Below are 19592 nucleotides of genomic sequence, written 5' to 3' on the forward strand. Positions count from 1 at the left end.
TAATTGAATAAGACTGTAAATGAGAGATTCTAAAGATGCAAAATACTTTAGCTATACTTGTAACACTTTGCCTCTCATGCATTACACGTATTTTTTCATTTTGGCTTTTGATGTAATGACATAAAACATTTCTGTCACAAGCCAGGTTCAGAAGTCTCAACTGACACTGTTACTCATTTAAACAGACCCAGAGGTATATAAAACTCTTACTAAGAAGACAAACAAAAAAAAAAAAGAAAAAAAGAAAAAAAAAGAAGATATTTTTAGTTCACTTCCAAATGTTACTCATTTTTAAAATTTTTCAAACTGAACTATAAGCAGCAAGTTTTTTTCTTTTTTCTTCTGGTTTTTTTTTTCCCTTTAGATTTTCAAACAGCAATTATAGGCTTGTGTATTTAAATGAATATATAAATAGTATTTTTTCCCTTGATCAATCCACATATCTTGGTAAACTCAGGAATATTATTTCTACAAGGAAGAATTGAATATAACCCAGAGTATCACATTAAGTCACATTTTAAGTTAAATAGCCCAAACAATCAAAACCAAAAGCAGTTGGATCCTTTAGTTTTCAGTGCATCAAAGTCACCAAGCTTTTCCAGATAGCCTGACTATAATGTGAATACTGAATACTAACCTACTTAGTCTCAGTTAGACATTTAATGTACAAAGATATAAGGAACCTTCTCAACATAAACCTTCTTAAACAAGTATCTACCTGTGTCAGTTTTAAGTGCAGACCTGCCTGCTTTCCATTTTTTTAATTTTTCCCTTCCTGGAAAGACACCGCTGTTTTTTCTCTGCAGGTTGTTGACAAACTCTGTCAATTCACACTTCCATGTTGATATATGATGCAGTCTTGAATGTGAATAGAAATCAGAAATAAAAGTACAATCTGAAGGTTTGGACACAGGTAAGGAAGCTGCCTTGCTAGGAGTAGGTACAGAAGTGCTTTTTGTGCTTGAAGGCCCCTGAACAGTGGAGTGGTGAGCACCATTTATTTTAGCATTACTGTGCAAAGATGAAGATGAGGATGAATTACTCATAGTCCTATGTGGATTCCATGAAAAGTCTGTATTTTTGTTGCTTTGCTGCAACTGCTGCGTTGTGCAGTCTCTAAAGTCAACCATGCCTTTTTCAGTCTTCCCCTCCTCCTGCACAGGGCCTGGAGAGAACCTACTTGCAACACCATTGCCAGAGGGCACCAAGCAATCCTGTGTCTTTAAGGCACTGGTAGAAGTGTGTGTGTGTCCGTTAAAAATGGCAGTGCTGTCTTTGTGAGACTGAATCCCATTTTGTTTCCGTCCAGGAAGGATCTCCTCCAGCTCCTTAAATCCAAAATCGTCACTTTCTTCTTCCTCTTCTTCATTCCAGCTACTTATTCCATTGGGTGTCATCTCATTTTCCATCTCACACTTTTTAATATGATTTCTGAAACAGATATGATTATTTAATAACATATCTTTCCTAAAAAAAAAGGGCACATTTACAGGTCATTTCAAGTGCTAAGTATTTATCTTCCTAATTTTTATCAGTATATACTTGAGTAGTTTTTACATTCTCAAGACAATTATCTCAAACTCTGAGCCATATTCTCTCAATGTCACAAAATACTGTATTGTTGTACAAAAGATTTCATGTATTTGGTGTATTATTAACGCAGTACTACCAGGAGTTTACAGGGGAGTGATATCAGAAAAGCTATTTCCAAGGCCTTTAATTTGACCAGCAGTCTCCAATCGAATTACAATAAGTATTTATTGTTAACAGAACTGTACTACCATGGACAGCATAAATGGTGCAGGAATATACAAACCATCAGGAGTTACCTTTTTATCAAGAGATGTCATTTTCCTTATGTAGTTACAAACAAAAAAAAAGAAAAAAGAAAGTAGGCACAGAAAACTTCTATTTTTTACAAAATTATTTTAGATTAATGTGTTAGATTTACTTTATCTTCTCTCAAGGAAAAATCTGTTCAAGTTCTATAAATCAAACATGTTCTTAATTCTTAGCTTTTGACAAAACCCCAAACTACTTTTCATCTTTTAAGTATATAAACCAAAGTATTCTGCTACAAGTGCACTGACAATTTACATTTACTCTGACAGTGTAGAGGCAAATTTTTAATTCAAAAAATTAACTCTGTAACAAACCCTAAGTGGAATTAAAAACAAAGTCTTGAAGAGTTGAGCATACTCTTGATCTGCTGGAAAAAATCCCAACCATCGCTCCCAACTCCCAAAGCTAGCAATTTAAGTACACAAAAAAAGGTGGGAAATAATTAGCTATCCAATATACCAGTGCAACAAGAAAGCAAATTAACTGTGACAATTTGATTAATATTATCACAATCATAAACTATATTAAACATTGTATTTTTGAGGAGCTGCATGGTTGCAAGTGGTATATCCACTGGTACATATTTAGTATCAGTGGATAGGGCAGGCTTTTAAACCCACGCTTTTCAGACGAAATTGATATTTTTTGAAGTCTCAATATTGTTCTTTTTAAAAAAACATTAACAATGCAATCATAAGAGGCGACAGTGATTGTATCACTCATTGTTTAAAATATGGGTAAGAAATACTGCTTAGGATATTAATTTTATGGCATTGATTTTATTTTTCCTAAATATAGACAAATCCCATTCATGTAGTAAAGTCTCCTCAGCATTATGCAGAACTGGATTTTAAATAAATCAGTGGACTGTGGAAGACCACAGATCACCATTACAAATCAGAAAGTATAGCATCTTGTACAGTATCTTTGGCTCCTTTTTGAGCAGTAGCGTTGGACCAGATTACCTCCAGAGGTCTCTTCCAAACTCAATCATTCTATAATTTTATGGTTCTTGCTTCTAAACACCAAATGTGCTTCTGAAAAAGATGCAGGAACCCTCTTAAAAAATCTACAGAATAGTCTGTTCAAGTGGAAGGTTTCTTTCCAAATTCCAATTCCTCTGCCAGTTAAGAGTTTTGCTGGTGCTTTCTGTTCTATTCCCTTCTCAAGGTCTTTTAGGAGAATTTATTATATTGTAATAGGATTTTTTAATCCATCTTCTCTCTTGAGAAAGACTTAAACTTTGGTGTTAGCACACATAAGGTACGCTGTGACTTTTTTTTTTAAAGAAGCTAAAGAAAGAACTTAACAACTAGTATGCATTTACATTTGTTCCCAGGCACCTTTAGCAAAAGTAATGAAATCATACCAGGTTTTTGTTTTTGAAATGAAGCCCTCTTTTCAGTGTCATTAGTTAGAATCCTTTAATGTATGCCTGTTGCTTCCATAAACATATGCTACATCCTAGGACTCCTAGGTCACATTATCAAGCAAAGTGTGGTCCAAGGACTAGAGATAAGCCTTGCAGTCAAGGTAACTGTAGTTCTGTTCTCAATTATTTATATAGCTATACCTTATTTTTAAATGTCAGTGCCTCAGAGCTTACCTCTTATAAAGCTGAAATGAATTTTAAAAATGATATATAGTTATAAATGCTAACCCATTATGGCTGAACGACTAGCATCTGCATTAGAAGATCAGAAATACTTACACCCTGTTGAGATCTTTAGCGATATTGCTTGGACCTGGCATGGCATCTTCAGGTTTGCATATGCTATTAAAGTTGAGACCTTTTTGAACACTTGACTGCTTTGTGTAAAGCTGATACGGAATGTATGAGAGGAGACGTCCAGCTTTAATGCTGAAACAAAAAAAAAAAGGAACAGGTTACTATTTAAGACATTTTTAAAAAAATCCAACTTTCTATGCCAAAAAATACCTAATGTACAATAAACTATTACTTTGGTCATTATCTTTTGCTGTTCTGCTACATGTACTTGCAGTCCCTTCCAAAACTCCTTTCCCACTGCTAACTGGATTGAACTGAAAAGTAATTTGTGATGTGGTGACTGGTACCTTAAAAGATATTTGCACAGTTGTGTTGGTCAGTCATCTACATCTATTTCTCTTCTCAAATTGACACACACAAAACCCAAATATTTAATTTCAAAACCAAAACAAACAATGCCCAGTCAAAAAAGAAAAAAAAAAAAAAAGAAAAAAAGTGAGTGGTCCAGGTTATTCTAACTGAACATTGCTGACTGGGCTCTTTAACTTGGAACAGTGCAAATGCATGTGTTCCAAGCAAATTTGGGTAGAATTTGAAAGAGGTAAGCTAGGGTGTGGTTCACTATTAAAGAGAAACTACTTTTTCCATTCCAAAAGGATAATTACCCCTTCTTGTGAGAAAATCCACTGAAGAAAGCTAGACAGAAGAATAATTTCCAAACAGACCTTCCATAAATATCTACCACAATCATTCCAGTTCTGTCCTATGTGTTCCACTGTATCTCCCTGTCGTGGTTTAACCCCAGCAGGTAACCAAGCACCACCCAGCCACTTGCTCACTCCTCCCTCCCCAAGGGGATGGGGAGGAGAATGGAAAAAAACCTCGTGGGTTGAGATAAAGACAGTTTAACAGGATAACAAAGGAAGAGAATAATAATAATAGTACTAAAAATAATAACAATACAAGTGATGCACAAATGCAATTGCTCACCACATGTGAAAGGAAAAAAAATAAAAAAAATCCAATGCCCAGTCTGTTTCTGAACAGCAAATCTGCCTCCAAGCGGCTTCCCCAGTTTATATGCTGAGCATGACGTTCTATGGCAGGGAATATCCATGTGGCCAGTCTGGGCCAGCTGTCCTGGCTGTGCTCTCCTGGCTCCTTGTGCACCTGGCAGGGCATGAGAAGCTGAAAAGTCCTTGACTTAGTGTAAGCACTACAACTACCTAGCACCATCTAAAAATACCAGTGTGTTATCAACATTATTCTCATACTAGATCTAAACCACAGCACTATACCGGCTACTAGAAAGAAAATTAACTCAGCCAAAACCAGCACACTCCCTCTTATTTTTCTTCTTCCACTGAAACTGCAATTATACTTCAATAACTGCTAAATTCCGTAGGGAAGTCATGGACTTTGAAGTGGAATCCTCTCAAAAATACACCACAGCGTGATTTCGTTTCTCCATCTTGATGACTGTTGCCGGCAGTAGAGATAACAGCCTTCCCAGCCTATGCTCCACCTCTTCTTCATATACAACTCTTCATATTGAACACTGGGTCAGAGATGCTGAAACTTCTTTCAGCACAAGAACCCCTCTCATATCAAAAAAGCTTAATATTAGTGTTCAGTTTTGAAGATACAATTGGATTCAAATTTTTAAAGATAATTTAGCTCAGTGACAGATACTGTTTTTCTGTTCTTCAACACCTGAATGCTTTCTCTTGGAGATGTGCTTTTTAACTAGCTCAAATCTGTACTACTGTCAAGGGAGCTGGACAGTGGAACAGAAGCCCTTAGGAGCTTTCTTGCTGCAATTAGAGAAGAATATAGTGGAAGATCACATTTCCCAATTAGATAAAACTAGTTAGCATACACATAGAGACTTGGTAAGGTTTCTATGGGAATGGGATAGTAAAAACAGCCTTAAAAATCTATCAATTAAATACTGTTTGATACACAAATATATAGCATTCATAAAGGAACATCACTTACATTAAACATTGCCAGAGTTAAAAATACACACGGTAGAGCTACAAAGCTTTCTTGTACAGAAAGTGGTGATGTAGCAACTAAGCTTTTATAACGTCTGGTTAGACTGTTTCTTTCATATCATTGTGTGAACCTGGGCGCATAACAACCCAGGTAATACTTCAACATCACTACTGCAGTTTCAAGATGATACCCACCCCCCCTCCCCCCCCCCCATTTATTTAACATCTTGTTCATGCTAAGATTTTAGCTACTGGAGTAGCTGCATTACTAGATCAATACATAGTTGATTTGTTGTTTTTTTTTTTTTTTTCAATTAAGATGCATCAATAGGAATCCTATTCATCATTCAACATCTTTCCCCACTCCACACTCCCTGGATCACAGAATTCATAATCACTACAAAAATTAGGCTGGAAAGGACCTCTAGAGGTCTGTAGTCCAAACTCTGCTCAAAGCAGGTTATCTTTAAAGTTAGATCAGGTTGCCCAGGGATAAGTCCACCCAAATTTTGAGTATCTCCAAGGGCAGAGATTCCACAACCTCTCCAGGCAGCTGTTTCACTGTTTACTCTCTTTCACTGTGAAAAATCTTTTCCTTATACTCAAAATTTTCTTTGCTGCAACTTGCAACTATTGCCTCTTGTCCTCTTGCTGTGCATCTTGAAGAAAAATCTGGCTCTGCACACTCTGTAACGAAAGCCAACAATTAGATGTCTGCTCTCCCAGCAGAACAAAACCAGCTTCCTCAGCCTTTCCTCATATATCACGTTCCTATTCATGTTGCTAGCTCTCCACTGAACTCACTCGTTTGTCAGTATCTTTCTTGTACTGAGAATCCTAAAATCAGACACGGAACTCCAGATGTAACTTCAGAAGTGCCGAACAGACTGGAAGAATCACTTCCCCTGCTGGCTATGGTCTTGCTAATGCAACTTGGTATGCTGTTAGCCTTTGTCTCCACAAGGGCACAACTGCTGCCCCACGGTCAACTTGTAGTCTACCAGGACCCTCAAGTCCTTCCCTACAAGGGTGTGTCATAGCCAGTGAGTCCCTAGCCTGCCCAGTTGCACGGAATTAATTCTGTCCCATGTGCAGGACTCTGCATTTGAGTTTGTTGAATTTCATAAAGTTTCTGTCATCCCATTCTTCCAGTTTGTTGAGACTCTCCAAAGGCCAGCCCCGCTCTCCAGTATATCAGCCGTCCCCTTCTATTTGCTGTCCTCCACAAACTTGCTGAAGGTACTTTCCACTGCATCACCATGTGCACATTGTTAACGAAGACATTAAGCTGCATCTGCCTCAGTATTAACCATTCATAAATGCCACTTGTAACCATTTGCTAGTTCAACTCTGAACTGCTGAGCACTACTGTCTGAGCCAGGCAGTTAGAGTCAATTCTTCACCCAGCTAGCAGCCCGCTATCCAATCCATATCTCCCCGATTAGACTAAAAGAATGCAATGGGGGACTGTGTCAAAAGCCCTACTGTAGTCAAAGCAAATTATATCTACTGCTCTACTGTCATCCAGTCATCTCACCACAGAAGACAACCAGGCTGGTCAAGCATGATTTGCCACTCTCAATAGAGCTTCCAGGAAGGTATCTTCTGTAGTCTTCAGTGACTGTGGTGAAGCTGATCACAGCACAGTTCTCTGGATCCTTCTTCTCTCCCTTTCTGAAGACAGGCACAACATTTGCCTTTTATCCAGTCCTCTGGAAAATCTCATCTGATTGCCATGAATTTTCAAAGATGACAGAGAACTAACTGTGTAGCACTGATATCAGCCAGCTTCTTCAGCTCTCTTGGAGGCATTCGATCTGGTACTGTAGAGTTGTGTGTGTCATGTTTCCTTAAATGAACCATAATTTACACTTCCTATACCTTTGGTAGCGTTTCTTTTCTCCAAACTCTGCCACTAGGCACACAGGCCTTCAGGGCATGAAAGTAGTAGATCTTGCCTCTAAACACTGAAGAAAAGGCAGTATTGAGTACCTCAACTTTTTCCGTATTCTTTCTCATGAGGTTGCCCCACTATTCCACAGCAGGCCTGCTCCATTTGCTTCCCACATAGCTATAAAAGTCATCTCCTTCCCTTCAATGCTTTGCTAGTTTCCAAAAAAAGTTACTATGTTAAAGTAACGTGGCATTTCTTCTGAAAGCTGTACTGTTTTAAGACTGGTAGCTTTTATTTATTCCAATATTTTGCATTCTAAATCCTCATCAGAAAAATAAAATGAAGTGCAATGTACCAGACCAACCTTTTTTCTCCTGGGGAAATGATTATAAATTATTTTCTTCACATTTGTGTTAGATTAACACAGATCTTCAAGAAAAACATTCACTCAATCTGAAAATCAAAATAAGAAATCTACAAATTCCACTGGTGGCTTGTTTTAGTGTTTAGTTATCCTCAATCTCTGAAAAGTGATTTTATTATAAATGTTGAAGAATGTTTGTTAAAAGAATATTCCAATTTGAAAAGTCAAGCTCTCAGATCAGGTTACGTGAAAATTTAAACCACCTAAGTAACCTTAATTTGGCTTCCATTAGACATTGTTGTGCAACAACCTTTCCAAGCTACATAACTGTGTTGTGTATTTTTCAAATAAAGGAAGGATTTAGAAAGGAGGCCTGCCAGCAAGTGTCTTCCCTCATTTGTTGCAGAAATGGAGAGGTAGCAAAGGGGAGTGCAGAAAGAACAATTTTGTCGCTAAGGCAAGCACACATTGCTCTGTGATACTGGATTTTGCAACTGCTGTTACCACAAGATCTCTATGTGATGCTAATTAAACCAAAGTTCTAGAGCTACTTGCATTTAACTACATGTTTATGAAAGTCTGACTTTAGACCACAGTTCAGAATGTTCACAGTTCAGAATACACAGAGCTTTTAATGCGGCAATAAACTTCAAAACATGCCTTACCATTATTGCATAAGTAACTCTGAATCACCTTATCTTACATAGTTCACGTGGCATATTCCAAATTATTGACATTTTTGGCGTTTTACCTTAATGTCTTTTTGGTGACTTTCAAACAAAAAATGAAAATAATAGCCATTGTAATAAGTGCCGTGGGAAGTTCATTAATCTTTGGAAAGCAGACAGATGTTATAGTGATAAGCACCAATAAAAGACAAGAATTAATTATTCATTCTATTATCAGCAAAGAGTCACATGCAGTAAGGAAGGAACATATTTACAGAGACAAGAAGCAAAATACGAGACAATGAATTAGCAATTTGCGACCTAAATTCAATCTTTTCTGTGAAGAGAATGTGGCAGGTACCATAGTGAAAGCAGCCCTGAGGAGGACGACTTGGGGGTATTTGATGAGAAGCTCAACATGAGCCGGCAGTGTGCGCTTGCAGCCCAGAAAGCCAACCATGTCCTGGGCTGCATCAAAAGAGGCGTGACCAGCAGGTTGAGTGAGGTGATCCTGCCCCTCTACTCCGCTCTTGTGAGACCCCACCTGGAGTACTGCGTCCAGCTCTGGGGGCCCCAGTACAGGAGAGACATGGAGCTGTTGGAGCGAGTCCAGAGGAGGGCCACGAAGCTGATCAGAGGGCTGGAGCACCTCTCCTATGCAGACAGGCTGAGAGAGTTGGGATTGTTCAGCCTGGAGCAAAGGCAGCTCCGAGGAGATCTAATTGTGGCCTTCCAGTACCTGAAGGGGGCCTACAGGAAAGCGGGAGAGGGACTGTTTATCAGGGAGTGTAGTGACAGGACAAGGGGAAATGGGTTCAAGCTGAAGGAGGGTCGATTTAGATTAGATGTTAGAAAGAAATTCTTTACTGTTAGAGTGGTGAGGTACTGGAACAGGTTGCCCAGAGAGGTTGTGGATGCCCCATCCCTGGAAGTGTTTAAGACCAGGCTGGATGAGGCTTTGGGCAACGTGGTCTAGTGGAGGGCGTCCCTGCCCATGGCAGGGGGGTTGGAACTAGATGATCTTTAAGGTCCCTTCCAACTCAAACCATTCTATGATTCTATGAAAAAAGATGGCATGTAATTAAGGACTAGATCATAATGTATGCACACAAAGAAATAAATCAAAGCTTCACAGACAAACAACCTTTTAATTTTGCAACCGTGGATAACAAGACTGAAGATCTAACAACACTGCTTTACCAGCAATTTGTAACAGCAACCTTTTAGGGTTGATTCTTAACCAAACCAAAAAAACCCCCAAACCCATCATATTGCACTAACATGATGTGCACATAAATACTCAACAAATTTGGAGCCACTGCATCCACTGCACTGACTTTCACCAACTGCTCTACTGAGGGGAACACCATTTGGTACTCCATACACAGAGATGAAGTATTTAACCAATGAGTGCTCTTCAATACTGTTGAGAGGAAGTGAAAAAAAAATGAGGGGTTGTTGTGAAATTAGCTTTTATTCCAGATTCTGACACGAAGCCTATTCTACTGAGACAGTGAGTTCCCTATCTCCTTATGCCCAACTCCGTGTATCTGTCTATACTCACTTCTTCTGACTTACTCTACAGTACAACCTTCCAGAACCAGGAGATCATAGAATCATAGAATTTTAATGCTGGAAAAGACCTCTAAGATCATCAATTCTAACCATCAACCGAACACCACCATGTCTACTAAACCATGTCCTGAAGTGCCATGTCTACATGTTTTTTAAATACCTCCAGGGATGGTGACTCCACCACCTCTCTGGGCAGCCTGTTCCAATGCTTGACAACCCTTTCAGTGAAGAAATTTTTCCTAATATCCAACCTAAACCTCCCCTGGCACAACTTGAGACCATTTCCTCTTGTCCTTTCGCTAGTTACTTGGGAGAAGAGACCCACACCCACCTGGCTACAACCTCCTTTGAGGTAGTCGTAGAGAGCAATAAGGTCTCCCCTCAGCCTCCTTTTCTCCAGGCTAAACAACCCCAGCTCCCCCAGCTGCTCCTCATAAGACTTGTGCTTCAGTCCCTTCACCAGCTTTATTGCCCTTCTCTGGACACACTCCAGCACCTCAGTGTCCTTCTTGTAGTGAGGGGACCAAAACTGAACACAGTACTCGAGGTGCGGCCTCACCAGAGCTCAGTACAGGGGCACAATCACTTCCCTACTCCTGCTGGCCACACTATTCCTGATACAAGCCAGCATGCTGTTGGCCTTCTTGGCCACCTGGGCACACTGCTGGCTCATATTCAGCCGGTTGTCAACCAGCACCCCCAGGTCCTTTTCCACCAGGCAGCTTTCCAGCCACTCTTCCCCAAGCCTGCAGCGCTGCATGGGGTGGTTGTGACCCAAGTGCAGGAACCGGCACTTGGCCTTGAACCTCATACAGCTGGCCTCAGCCCATCGATCCAGCCTGTCCAGACCCCTCTGCAGAGCCTTCCTACCCTTGAGCAGATCAATGCTCTTACCCAATTTGGTGTCATCTGCAAACTTACTGAGGGCGCACTCAATCCCCTCATCTAGATCATTGATAAAGACATTAAACAAGACTGGCCCCAAGACTGAGCCCTGGGGAACACCACTTGTGACTGGCTGCCAACTGGATTTAACTCCATTCAGATGCAGAACTTGAACACAAGACATCATAAGGAAAATTTTAGATTTCACACGTTACGTTCTAGCAAGTCTCTACTGCATGTATACTAACTGATTTTTCCAACTTGGTTACAATCATCATGAGCTTTAATGGCATCAATGAAAACAGCCACATCTTTCAAACTACCAGTTTTCCAAATCCTTAAACTCATGGGCAAGGCCCTAAAACTGTTTAAAAACTGCACCTGAAGTTTTTTTTCGAACTGAGGAACCTGTCATTTCTGACTAAAGTTTAAAAAAATTACCTTAAAGATACATGATATGAAACAGCTGAATCCAAAGGACTGAAAATCAGCAAACTGAAAATAGGAACTGTGAATAGGATTTTACAAGTATGTATGCAGAACAGTTCCTTGCCTGTTTCTGCTGGTCATCTAGGGAAGAGGCTAGTTAAGAATAGCATGACACTGACAGAATGATTTCCAGAACATATTCCTGCCTGTTCTATTTCCCATGGTTTCCTCAGATGGAAGAAGACAGATGCAAGCCAGATTAACTGCTCTGAGCCTGGCTGTCATCTTTTTCAAGGACCTGAGTACAACTGTAGTTGATCCTATATATTCCAGTATATGGAGGAACCAAAGAACATAGATTCTTTGTAAATAAAACTTGTGGGCTTTTCTTTTTCATTTTGTTTTTGTTTCGTTACAAAGTCACAACATGATGAATGTTTAGATGGATTAATTTAAATTTTATGAAAATGCTTTTCAATTGACATTCTTCTTTATTTACCAGTGAAATGAAATTTATGCAATGCACAAGGCAAGAGGTTAAAACACAATCACCTGCTGCCTATTTAAACATACTGAGATGAAGGCTGGTCAACTGATTGAATATGAAATGGAATCAACAGGATAATGTTCAGTTCCCTGATATCCCCGAGAGCTTCTCAATGTTCTTAGTGAAGTTGCTTAAGGAACAATCACTAAGAAGCATATCTTTAATGTAACAGTGGCATTTTTACTCAGTTGTTGCAAGGATAGATTTATTTTAAACTAAACCATAATCTCAAAATGCAATCTTCTACGATGAAGAAGATTTTTTCCAGAATGTTTTTCCAAAAGGAGAGATCTCCAAAAGCAGTAGTCCTAAACTTACCTTTCCATGATCCACTCTGGCCGAACTACTTTTTCTCCTTTCAATTCTTTTATTTTGGCATTTGGAAGATTTGTGGCAATGATGTGAGTTGTTTTTGATCTGGAATAATACACATGGTATTGGCCTCCATGCAACATCATTAGCCGTCTTAATTCATCAGCTGAGGGATCTATAAAATCAAAACCAGAAATATTCCTGTTTTGTGTCAGCAAATACCATAAGAAAAACAACTTTAATTGAGAAATACGATGCCATGATCAGAAAGAGTGCAAACCATTGTTTTTCTCCTGACAACCTTACAAGTTCTTCAAAGAACAAATCAGAAAAGCATTTCTGAAGAAATCTAGAAAACTGTTTCTGAAGAGACTGATCCAAAATGTAAACATTCTACTTGTTAAAGAGGATCTTTCCACAGCCTGTATGGTGGAGGGCGGGGGAAATACTCAAGTAGACTTAATGCTAAGCTACATTAAAAACCACTTTATATCAGCATAATGCAAAATTAAGTATTAGATTATCTCACTTATCTTTTAATCAGAGTTTGGGAGAGTAGTTTATACCCAAAATAATAGAAAAGAATTAATATCAAAAGGGTTTAGCAACAGCACAGGACTCATACTATACAATTTCTGATTTACTGAAGCAGTTAACTTACTCCTTCCTTACCAGATCAGTTATTCTTGAATTGTTACAAGGAACAAAGAATACCTTAAAACCAAACATCTCTTACCCCCTCAATCATGTTAAAAAGTACTTATTTTGCAATTAGAGGTAGAAAAAAAAAGAAAAAAAGAAAAAAGTTCTAGCTTTCGGAAAACCTTTACAGTGGTGTCACACTGGTACCAAAAGGTTTGGGTCAGCACGTATAGAAGGTTTTGAATAGTAAATCTGGCACAAGATACTAAAAAAATTAAATAATTTATCACTACAGGAAGGAAGAAAAATTTTTTGAAGAATACAGTTACAATTCCTTCCAGTGGCCTACTGTCAACTCTCAAAATACTTCTAACACTTGATTATACCTCTAACTCGTAACTAAAAATAGCCCACTTTTTCTCCAAATGTTACCTGTCTTACTCCAAACTTTTGGACAACCATCTTGTAAAGCTCTATTTAGGAACTAGTACCTTGAAGAATTTGCAAATGCTAGATTTTCTCTAAAGAAACTGCCTGTATTAAATAACTGATTCAGATGCATTAATAGTTTAACATGTGCACCTTAACCTTTTTCAGTCTGAGCCCTGTGCTCAAACCAGCACTGCTCCATGTCATAGTAGCTGTACGTATCAGTTATTTAAGAGTCACAACATTCCTGGCATAGGGCCCTAAAAAAGGCTTCTGGGAAGTTTCAAAAAGGTTATTAAGCTGCTTTACAGAACCCAGGAGAAATACGAACGTAAGTATGGTAGATTAAAAATCTTACTCCAGTTAATATGCACTATCAGTCCACCACAGACAATGCATGTCTTGCCTCTTCTTTTGTTCCTCCTTCCACTATTAATGGGCTCACTGTCTCAAGCATTATGCCACTCCGAGCAAGAAAACCCAAACATGTCCACCCAAACATAAATTTAATGCATACACTACTAGTCCAATGCAACCATCAATAGTTTGGAAAATAAAAAAATTAATTTATGTAGGAGTATGGAAGAAGTTAAAAGGTTTCATTTCGAATAATAAGACCACGGAAAGGTGGAAAAAATTACTTCTATTTATAGCAGTGACCATTCATGTAAATAATAAATGATTTAGTAAAGTAATATTTATATTCAGAACCTAAATCTGATTTTATATTGAAAACCTTAATCAGGAAATACAAAGGAACATAATATACAAAACATATACAGTAATTGTTATGTACTTAGATGCAAACTCTTGTGTTTTACAGCTCTTTACTCCACTTAGGATGGTAAACAGACAGAACAAAACAGAACAGATCCTTAAAAAAAAAAAAAAAAGCTTCACCTGTAAAGCCATTGACATAGATGGCGACTCCACTAAAGATACTTGATGAATTTCCATCCCTCTGGTGCTGTATGGCTGAATCTGACCGGAATTGATCCTCCAATTTCTTAACCTTTGCCGACATGTACCCGCCCTAGTTTTTAAGTTAAAACAAAACAAACCCCATGATGCTAGTCTTATTTTGTAACATTTACAGACAGAAACTGGTCAATTATAAGACTGGAAAGGTAAGCAGCATTCCTTTAAATTGATTTTGGTTGACATACAAAAGACATATTCTTTTTCCAAATGAAAAATAGCAAATCCTCCACCCTAAATTCTTATCTACAAGATATTTGCATCTTGTTACCAACATGGTAGGATTTATTTCATACTTCTTTTATGTTATTCTATAAGGAAAAGATTCTCTATCAAAATTCTTACTGAATAAAAAGAAAGAAGAAAAAAGAACTAAGGGAATGATGCAAGTTTGGATGCTATATCAGAGGCTCACTGCCTAAAGAAACAATGTAAACAATATTAATTAAGCGACACTATTTTCAGTTCTTAAATATACATGAAACAGTAGTATCATAAATATGTAAATTAGTTGCCTCAATTATTGTTTGTCCAACTATATACAATATGGTGGATACAACCATAAACAGTTTTAAAATTGTTTAGTTTAGTTTTTAAATGGTGATTTAAAGCTATTCAAGGGTCTACACTTATTAATAATGCAATTTAGTGCATTATTGTGAAGGAAGACTTCAAAACCTAGTAATTTTAAATATTTATTTTGAACTTAATTATGTGTTTTTGAGTGAAGCAAAAGGGTTTAATTTATGGCACAACTTTAGCATGTATAACAAAATTGTAAACCCTTTTTTAAACACAGTGCCATTTACCTTAAAAAAAAAAGCCACTTGGTTTTGAACATACCCATATTCCCCAGCCATCGCCATCGGCAGCCCGTTTCCGCCATCCACCCCGCCTCATACTGAAGCTTCTGCATAAGAAGAAAAATGCTTGATCAATGAGATGTTTAGTAATATCATCAGTGGCATTTCAACGATGCATTACAGACCATCTACAGATTATCACGAAGACTACATTTTTCAATGGGCTTCACTGAAGTATATGAGTTACACAGTTAACCTAGAAATGAAAAATTGCATAAAAACCTATTCAGTTTCATAGTAATGCATAGTGTAGCTCCTGCTATGTATCAAAAACCACACATACGCATTTTTGTCCTATTCACCCAGAATAGAAAAAACTCATTACAATGTTCAGTTGCCATTATGATTTATTAAATTCTTCCTGTTCATCATACATCTCCTATAAATAAGGTGTAATAAAAGGTTCTTAAATACAATTGCTACTGTTCATGCAAAATATTGCCCAGGTCAGGAATAATCTTTTATTTCCTATTTGATACTATCTACATGGTGGGATGCAGGCAAACACCTCCTGGTACTAGAGACTGGATTAATTTCACCAATGGATTTACTGATCATAAAAGGTCCAAACACTTGCAGCTCCAATGCAATGCACATAAAAGCAAAAAAAACCCCTAAAGGCCATCTTATGGCCAATGAAAACCCAACTGTTTAAATGATCTAATATGATCTATAGCTAGGTTTGTGATTTAGTTCTTTGGAGTTTATTGTTTGTTTGTGTTGCTTAATAATAAATAAATAAATATACCCAACCAGCCAAATTGCTGTTTTCCTTTATGCAAGACACTTATCCCTGGACCATGAGCCGTACACAGCAGTGTCCCCAGATGAGCTATTACTTGCCTCAAACAGAGCTGGTGGAGAGAAAAAGAAATGTTTTGGACTGTGGCCAACTGTTCACTGCACCCAAGTGATTCACATTAACTATAGCTCTTGTAACACTGATTTTAAAATATTGATTAATGATGTAGTAAGACTGTGAGGTCACTGCCTGCTATTGCATCTCTCCCTTTCTACTCTAACCAGTTCCCTAAATAAAAACACTGTTTTGTCTTTTAGGGCTATCAGTGCTTAGAGTGTGAGGACAGAACTCAAACTAAAAGGAAGAAGATTTAAGCCAGTCACCTTTATTATATTAAATATTTAATTTCTATTCCTTTATCCTCCATAAAAAGGCACAAAACCACAGTTAATACACAGAAGGAAGTAAACTGGTTCTTTTCATCCTTATCTGCTTTTGAGAAGATACCTATTCTCTGGACTATCTATAGCATCCTCCAGTAATGGAGCACAGAAGCTTCACTCAGTCTTCAGCCTACTAGAAAGCACATACAGCTGTGAAGGGAGGTAACAATGTATTTTGGTCATTCTCCTATCCAGGCCTTCTACTGCACTGTTCAGGTGACTGCCTCATTTATCACGTTACAATTTTGTTTCCTCTGAACCTGGCTGAAAGTTGAATTCTAGCTTTTGTCTCTTAAATCCGTCTTGTTCTAGAGCTACCAAGCAGGCATACTCTGAAATCCAGTTAAACTACCCTGGATTGCAGGCAAGTTTGATTACAGAACAAGACACAGCTCCAGGAAAGTTTTCATAAATATGACCATTTTCATGGAATACTGCAAATATGCCAAATTAGGTAACCATAGAATTATAGTCAAAGCAGGTACAACTACCTTGAAAAGACAAGCTTCAGTTTTATGTTTCAGGACCTCTGCAAACACAGGAAGATCATGGTGCACCTGGTTCTATTCTTCTTATAGCTGCTGTAATTTAATACATAACCTACACATGTATATAATTAGGAAGATTAATCACACGTCAAGGAGATGAGCTCTACACGAACAACCAAAACAAAGCATCCCCCCCCCCCAGTATGTTGTATTTTCTCTAGGTACCTGCATTTCTTACCCAGAGGACAACTTCCAAGACGTTGGGCTTTCTGAAAATAATTTTCAGTGGTTTGGATTATATCTAATAGATACCACAGAACTCTTAAGGAGCAGTGAGAAAAATCAAAGAAGGTGAGCTGGATTATCACATGAAATATAAAATGGACTTGTTTCCTGTAGAGGACAGTACATACTAGAAATGGCTAGATGATTTATTTCATATGGAAAATTTGTATTTTTCCATCAGCTGAAGTAAACTGTAATTCAAGTCTATGACTTCTGGCTAAGAAGTTCTTAGAGAAAACAGAAAAGTGTAAGTTCAAGAAAAAAAAATATTTCATGAAAACATCATCTAGTGTTTTTAGGTATCATAGTATGATAGGTATCAGTGTATGAGCTCATAAGAGACACCAGAATTCTAACTACTGATTATCCTTTCTCCTTCTTAATAAAGGATGACAAAGTCTTAAAGGGTGGCTACAAAAAGGACAGAGGCTCTCTTCACAAGAAGCCGCATGGAGAGGACAAGGGGCAACAGGTACAAGTTGCACTAGGAGAGATTTCATCTTCATATAAGAAAGAAATTTTATACAATGGTAACAATCAATCACTGGAACAACTTCCCCGGGGATATGGTAGAGTCCTCATCCCTGGAGGTTTTCAAGTGGAGGTTTTCAAGCTGCAATTGGACAGGGTGCTAGATAATCTCATCGAGGCTTCCCTACCCATGAAAGGTTGGACTAGGTAGTCTTTCAACGTCCCTTCCAATCTAGGCTCTTCTATAATTCCAAGCCTATCAAAAAGAAAATCTCATACAAAAATAAACTCTTACTCTGAAAAGAACCAAAGAACCTTCAAGACTGTATGAAATGCACACTGTAAGTCACCACATCAGTCTAACAAAGATGTTCTTTATTCCAATCACCGACTTCTTGAGAAGAAAGGATTTGACAGGTAGTTACTCTGACCCCTATACAGACAACCCTCTTGCTTAAACTAAAATACCTAATGCCTGCTAAACTGAAGAATTGCCTTCAGGAGGGTAAGCTTTTCTGAAACCTTGAAATGCATTTAATTTTTATTCAAAATGGGAGGTAAGGAAGAAAGATCTCTAGTCTAAAAGCCATCAGATCAGAACACCACAACCAGCAGGGCCAAACAAAATCAGAATCATGGGTATGTGCCTAGTTTGATTAAAACTACTTTAGGTTAGTGTGTTAAAAACATGACCTATTAACTGCTCAAGAGTTGTTTTCCTAGAGCCTGCAAAACTAGAGAAGCTAGGCTGTAATGCCTACTTACAACATCTGATAATGATTTACCATTTCCTTGGCAGATGTGATTTTTGACTCAGCCAGTCCACTCACATTCTAAACACACAATTTCGGAACATGGTACTTCAGTGATTTCTAGAAGCCTCTGGCTCAAGTCTTGAGAGTCATGCATTATTTTCTTAATGCTCATATGAAAATCTGGGAGACTAATTTCTCCCTTTGTAGTTCCAGGAACTGAATGATCAACCAAGGTTTCTGGACAAAGGAGAATCCCCCCCCGCTAAAGACTTGTGCTTACAGTGCTAATTTTTCCTTGAGAATGAAGATAACCTCTACAGCTGCCTTGCTGAAACTGAAAGAACAAATGAGCGTGAGAGATATCTTGCACAGGATATATTAATCATAGAATGGTTTGGGTTGGAAGGGACCTTAAAGATCATCTAGTTCCAACCCCCCTGCCATGGGCAGGGACGCCCTCCACTAGACCACGTTGCCCAAAGCCTCATCCAACCTGGTCTTAAACACTTCCAGGGAGGGGGCATCCACAACCTCTCTGGGCAACCTGTTCCAGTACCTCACCACTCTAACAGTAAAGAATTTCTTTCTAACATCTCATCTAAACCTTTTAGTTTAAACCCATTACCCCTTGTCCCATCACTACACTCCCTGATAAACAGTCCCTCTCCCGCTTTCCTGTAGGCCCCCTTCAGGTACTGGAAGGCCACAATTAGATCTCCTCGGAGCTGCCTTTGCTCCAGGCTGAACAATCCCAACTCTCTCAGCCTGTCTGCATAGGAGAGGTGCTCCAGCCCTCTGATCAGCTTCGTGGCCCTCCTCTGGACTCGCTCCAACAGCTCCATGTCTCTCCTGTACTGGGGCCCCCAGAGCTGGACGCAGTACTCCAGGTGGGGTCTCACAAGAGCGGAGTAGAGGGGCAGGAGCTTCTCATCAATCAATACCCCCAAGTCCTTCTCCTCAGGGCTGCTTTCAATCCATTCCTCGCCCAGCCTATAGTCGTGCTTGGGATTGCGCCAACCCACGTGCAGGACCTTGCACTTGGCCTTGTTGAACTTCATGCGGTTCGCACAGGCCCACCTCTCCAGCCTGTCAAGGTCCCTCTGGATGGCATCCCTTCCCTCCAGCGTGTCGACCACACCACACAGCTTGGTGTCGTTGGCAAACTTGCTGAGGGTGCACTCCATCCCACTGTCCATGTCGCCGACAAAGATGTTGAACAGTGCCGGTCCCAGTACTGACCCCTGAGGAACGCCA

The 19592-nt window shown here is 38.8% G+C and overlaps 1 protein-coding gene across 5 annotated transcripts in view; it reads right to left on the reverse strand.

Moving 5' to 3' along the window:
* The window catches only part of REV1 (REV1 DNA directed polymerase), a 64563-nt gene that overhangs the window by 34716 nt on the left and 10255 nt on the right, over nt 1-19592 (reverse strand). For 2 of the 5 annotated variants that reach the window (XM_054813688.1, XM_054813684.1), the window contains exons 2-7: nt 16831-16939; nt 15135-15201; nt 14214-14346; nt 12249-12417; nt 3554-3703; nt 719-1431 (exon numbers count right to left, since the gene is read on the reverse strand). In XM_054813688.1, the coding sequence (XP_054669663.1) occupies nt 719-1431; nt 3554-3703; nt 12249-12417; nt 14214-14346; nt 15135-15191 (1222 nt within the window). In that variant the 5' untranslated portion in view covers nt 15192-15201; nt 16831-16939. Of the gene's footprint in view, nt 1-718; nt 1432-3553; nt 3704-12248; nt 12418-14213; nt 14347-15134; nt 15202-15902; nt 16009-16830; nt 16940-19592 lie in introns of all 5 variants that reach the window. The other 3 variants (XM_054813685.1, XM_054813687.1, XM_054813686.1) reach the window with 2 other exon arrangements.

Source organism: Grus americana, chromosome 1, assembly GCF_028858705.1.
Source record: "Grus americana isolate bGruAme1 chromosome 1, bGruAme1.mat, whole genome shotgun sequence".
Taxonomy (NCBI): Eukaryota; Metazoa; Chordata; class Aves; order Gruiformes; family Gruidae; genus Grus; species Grus americana.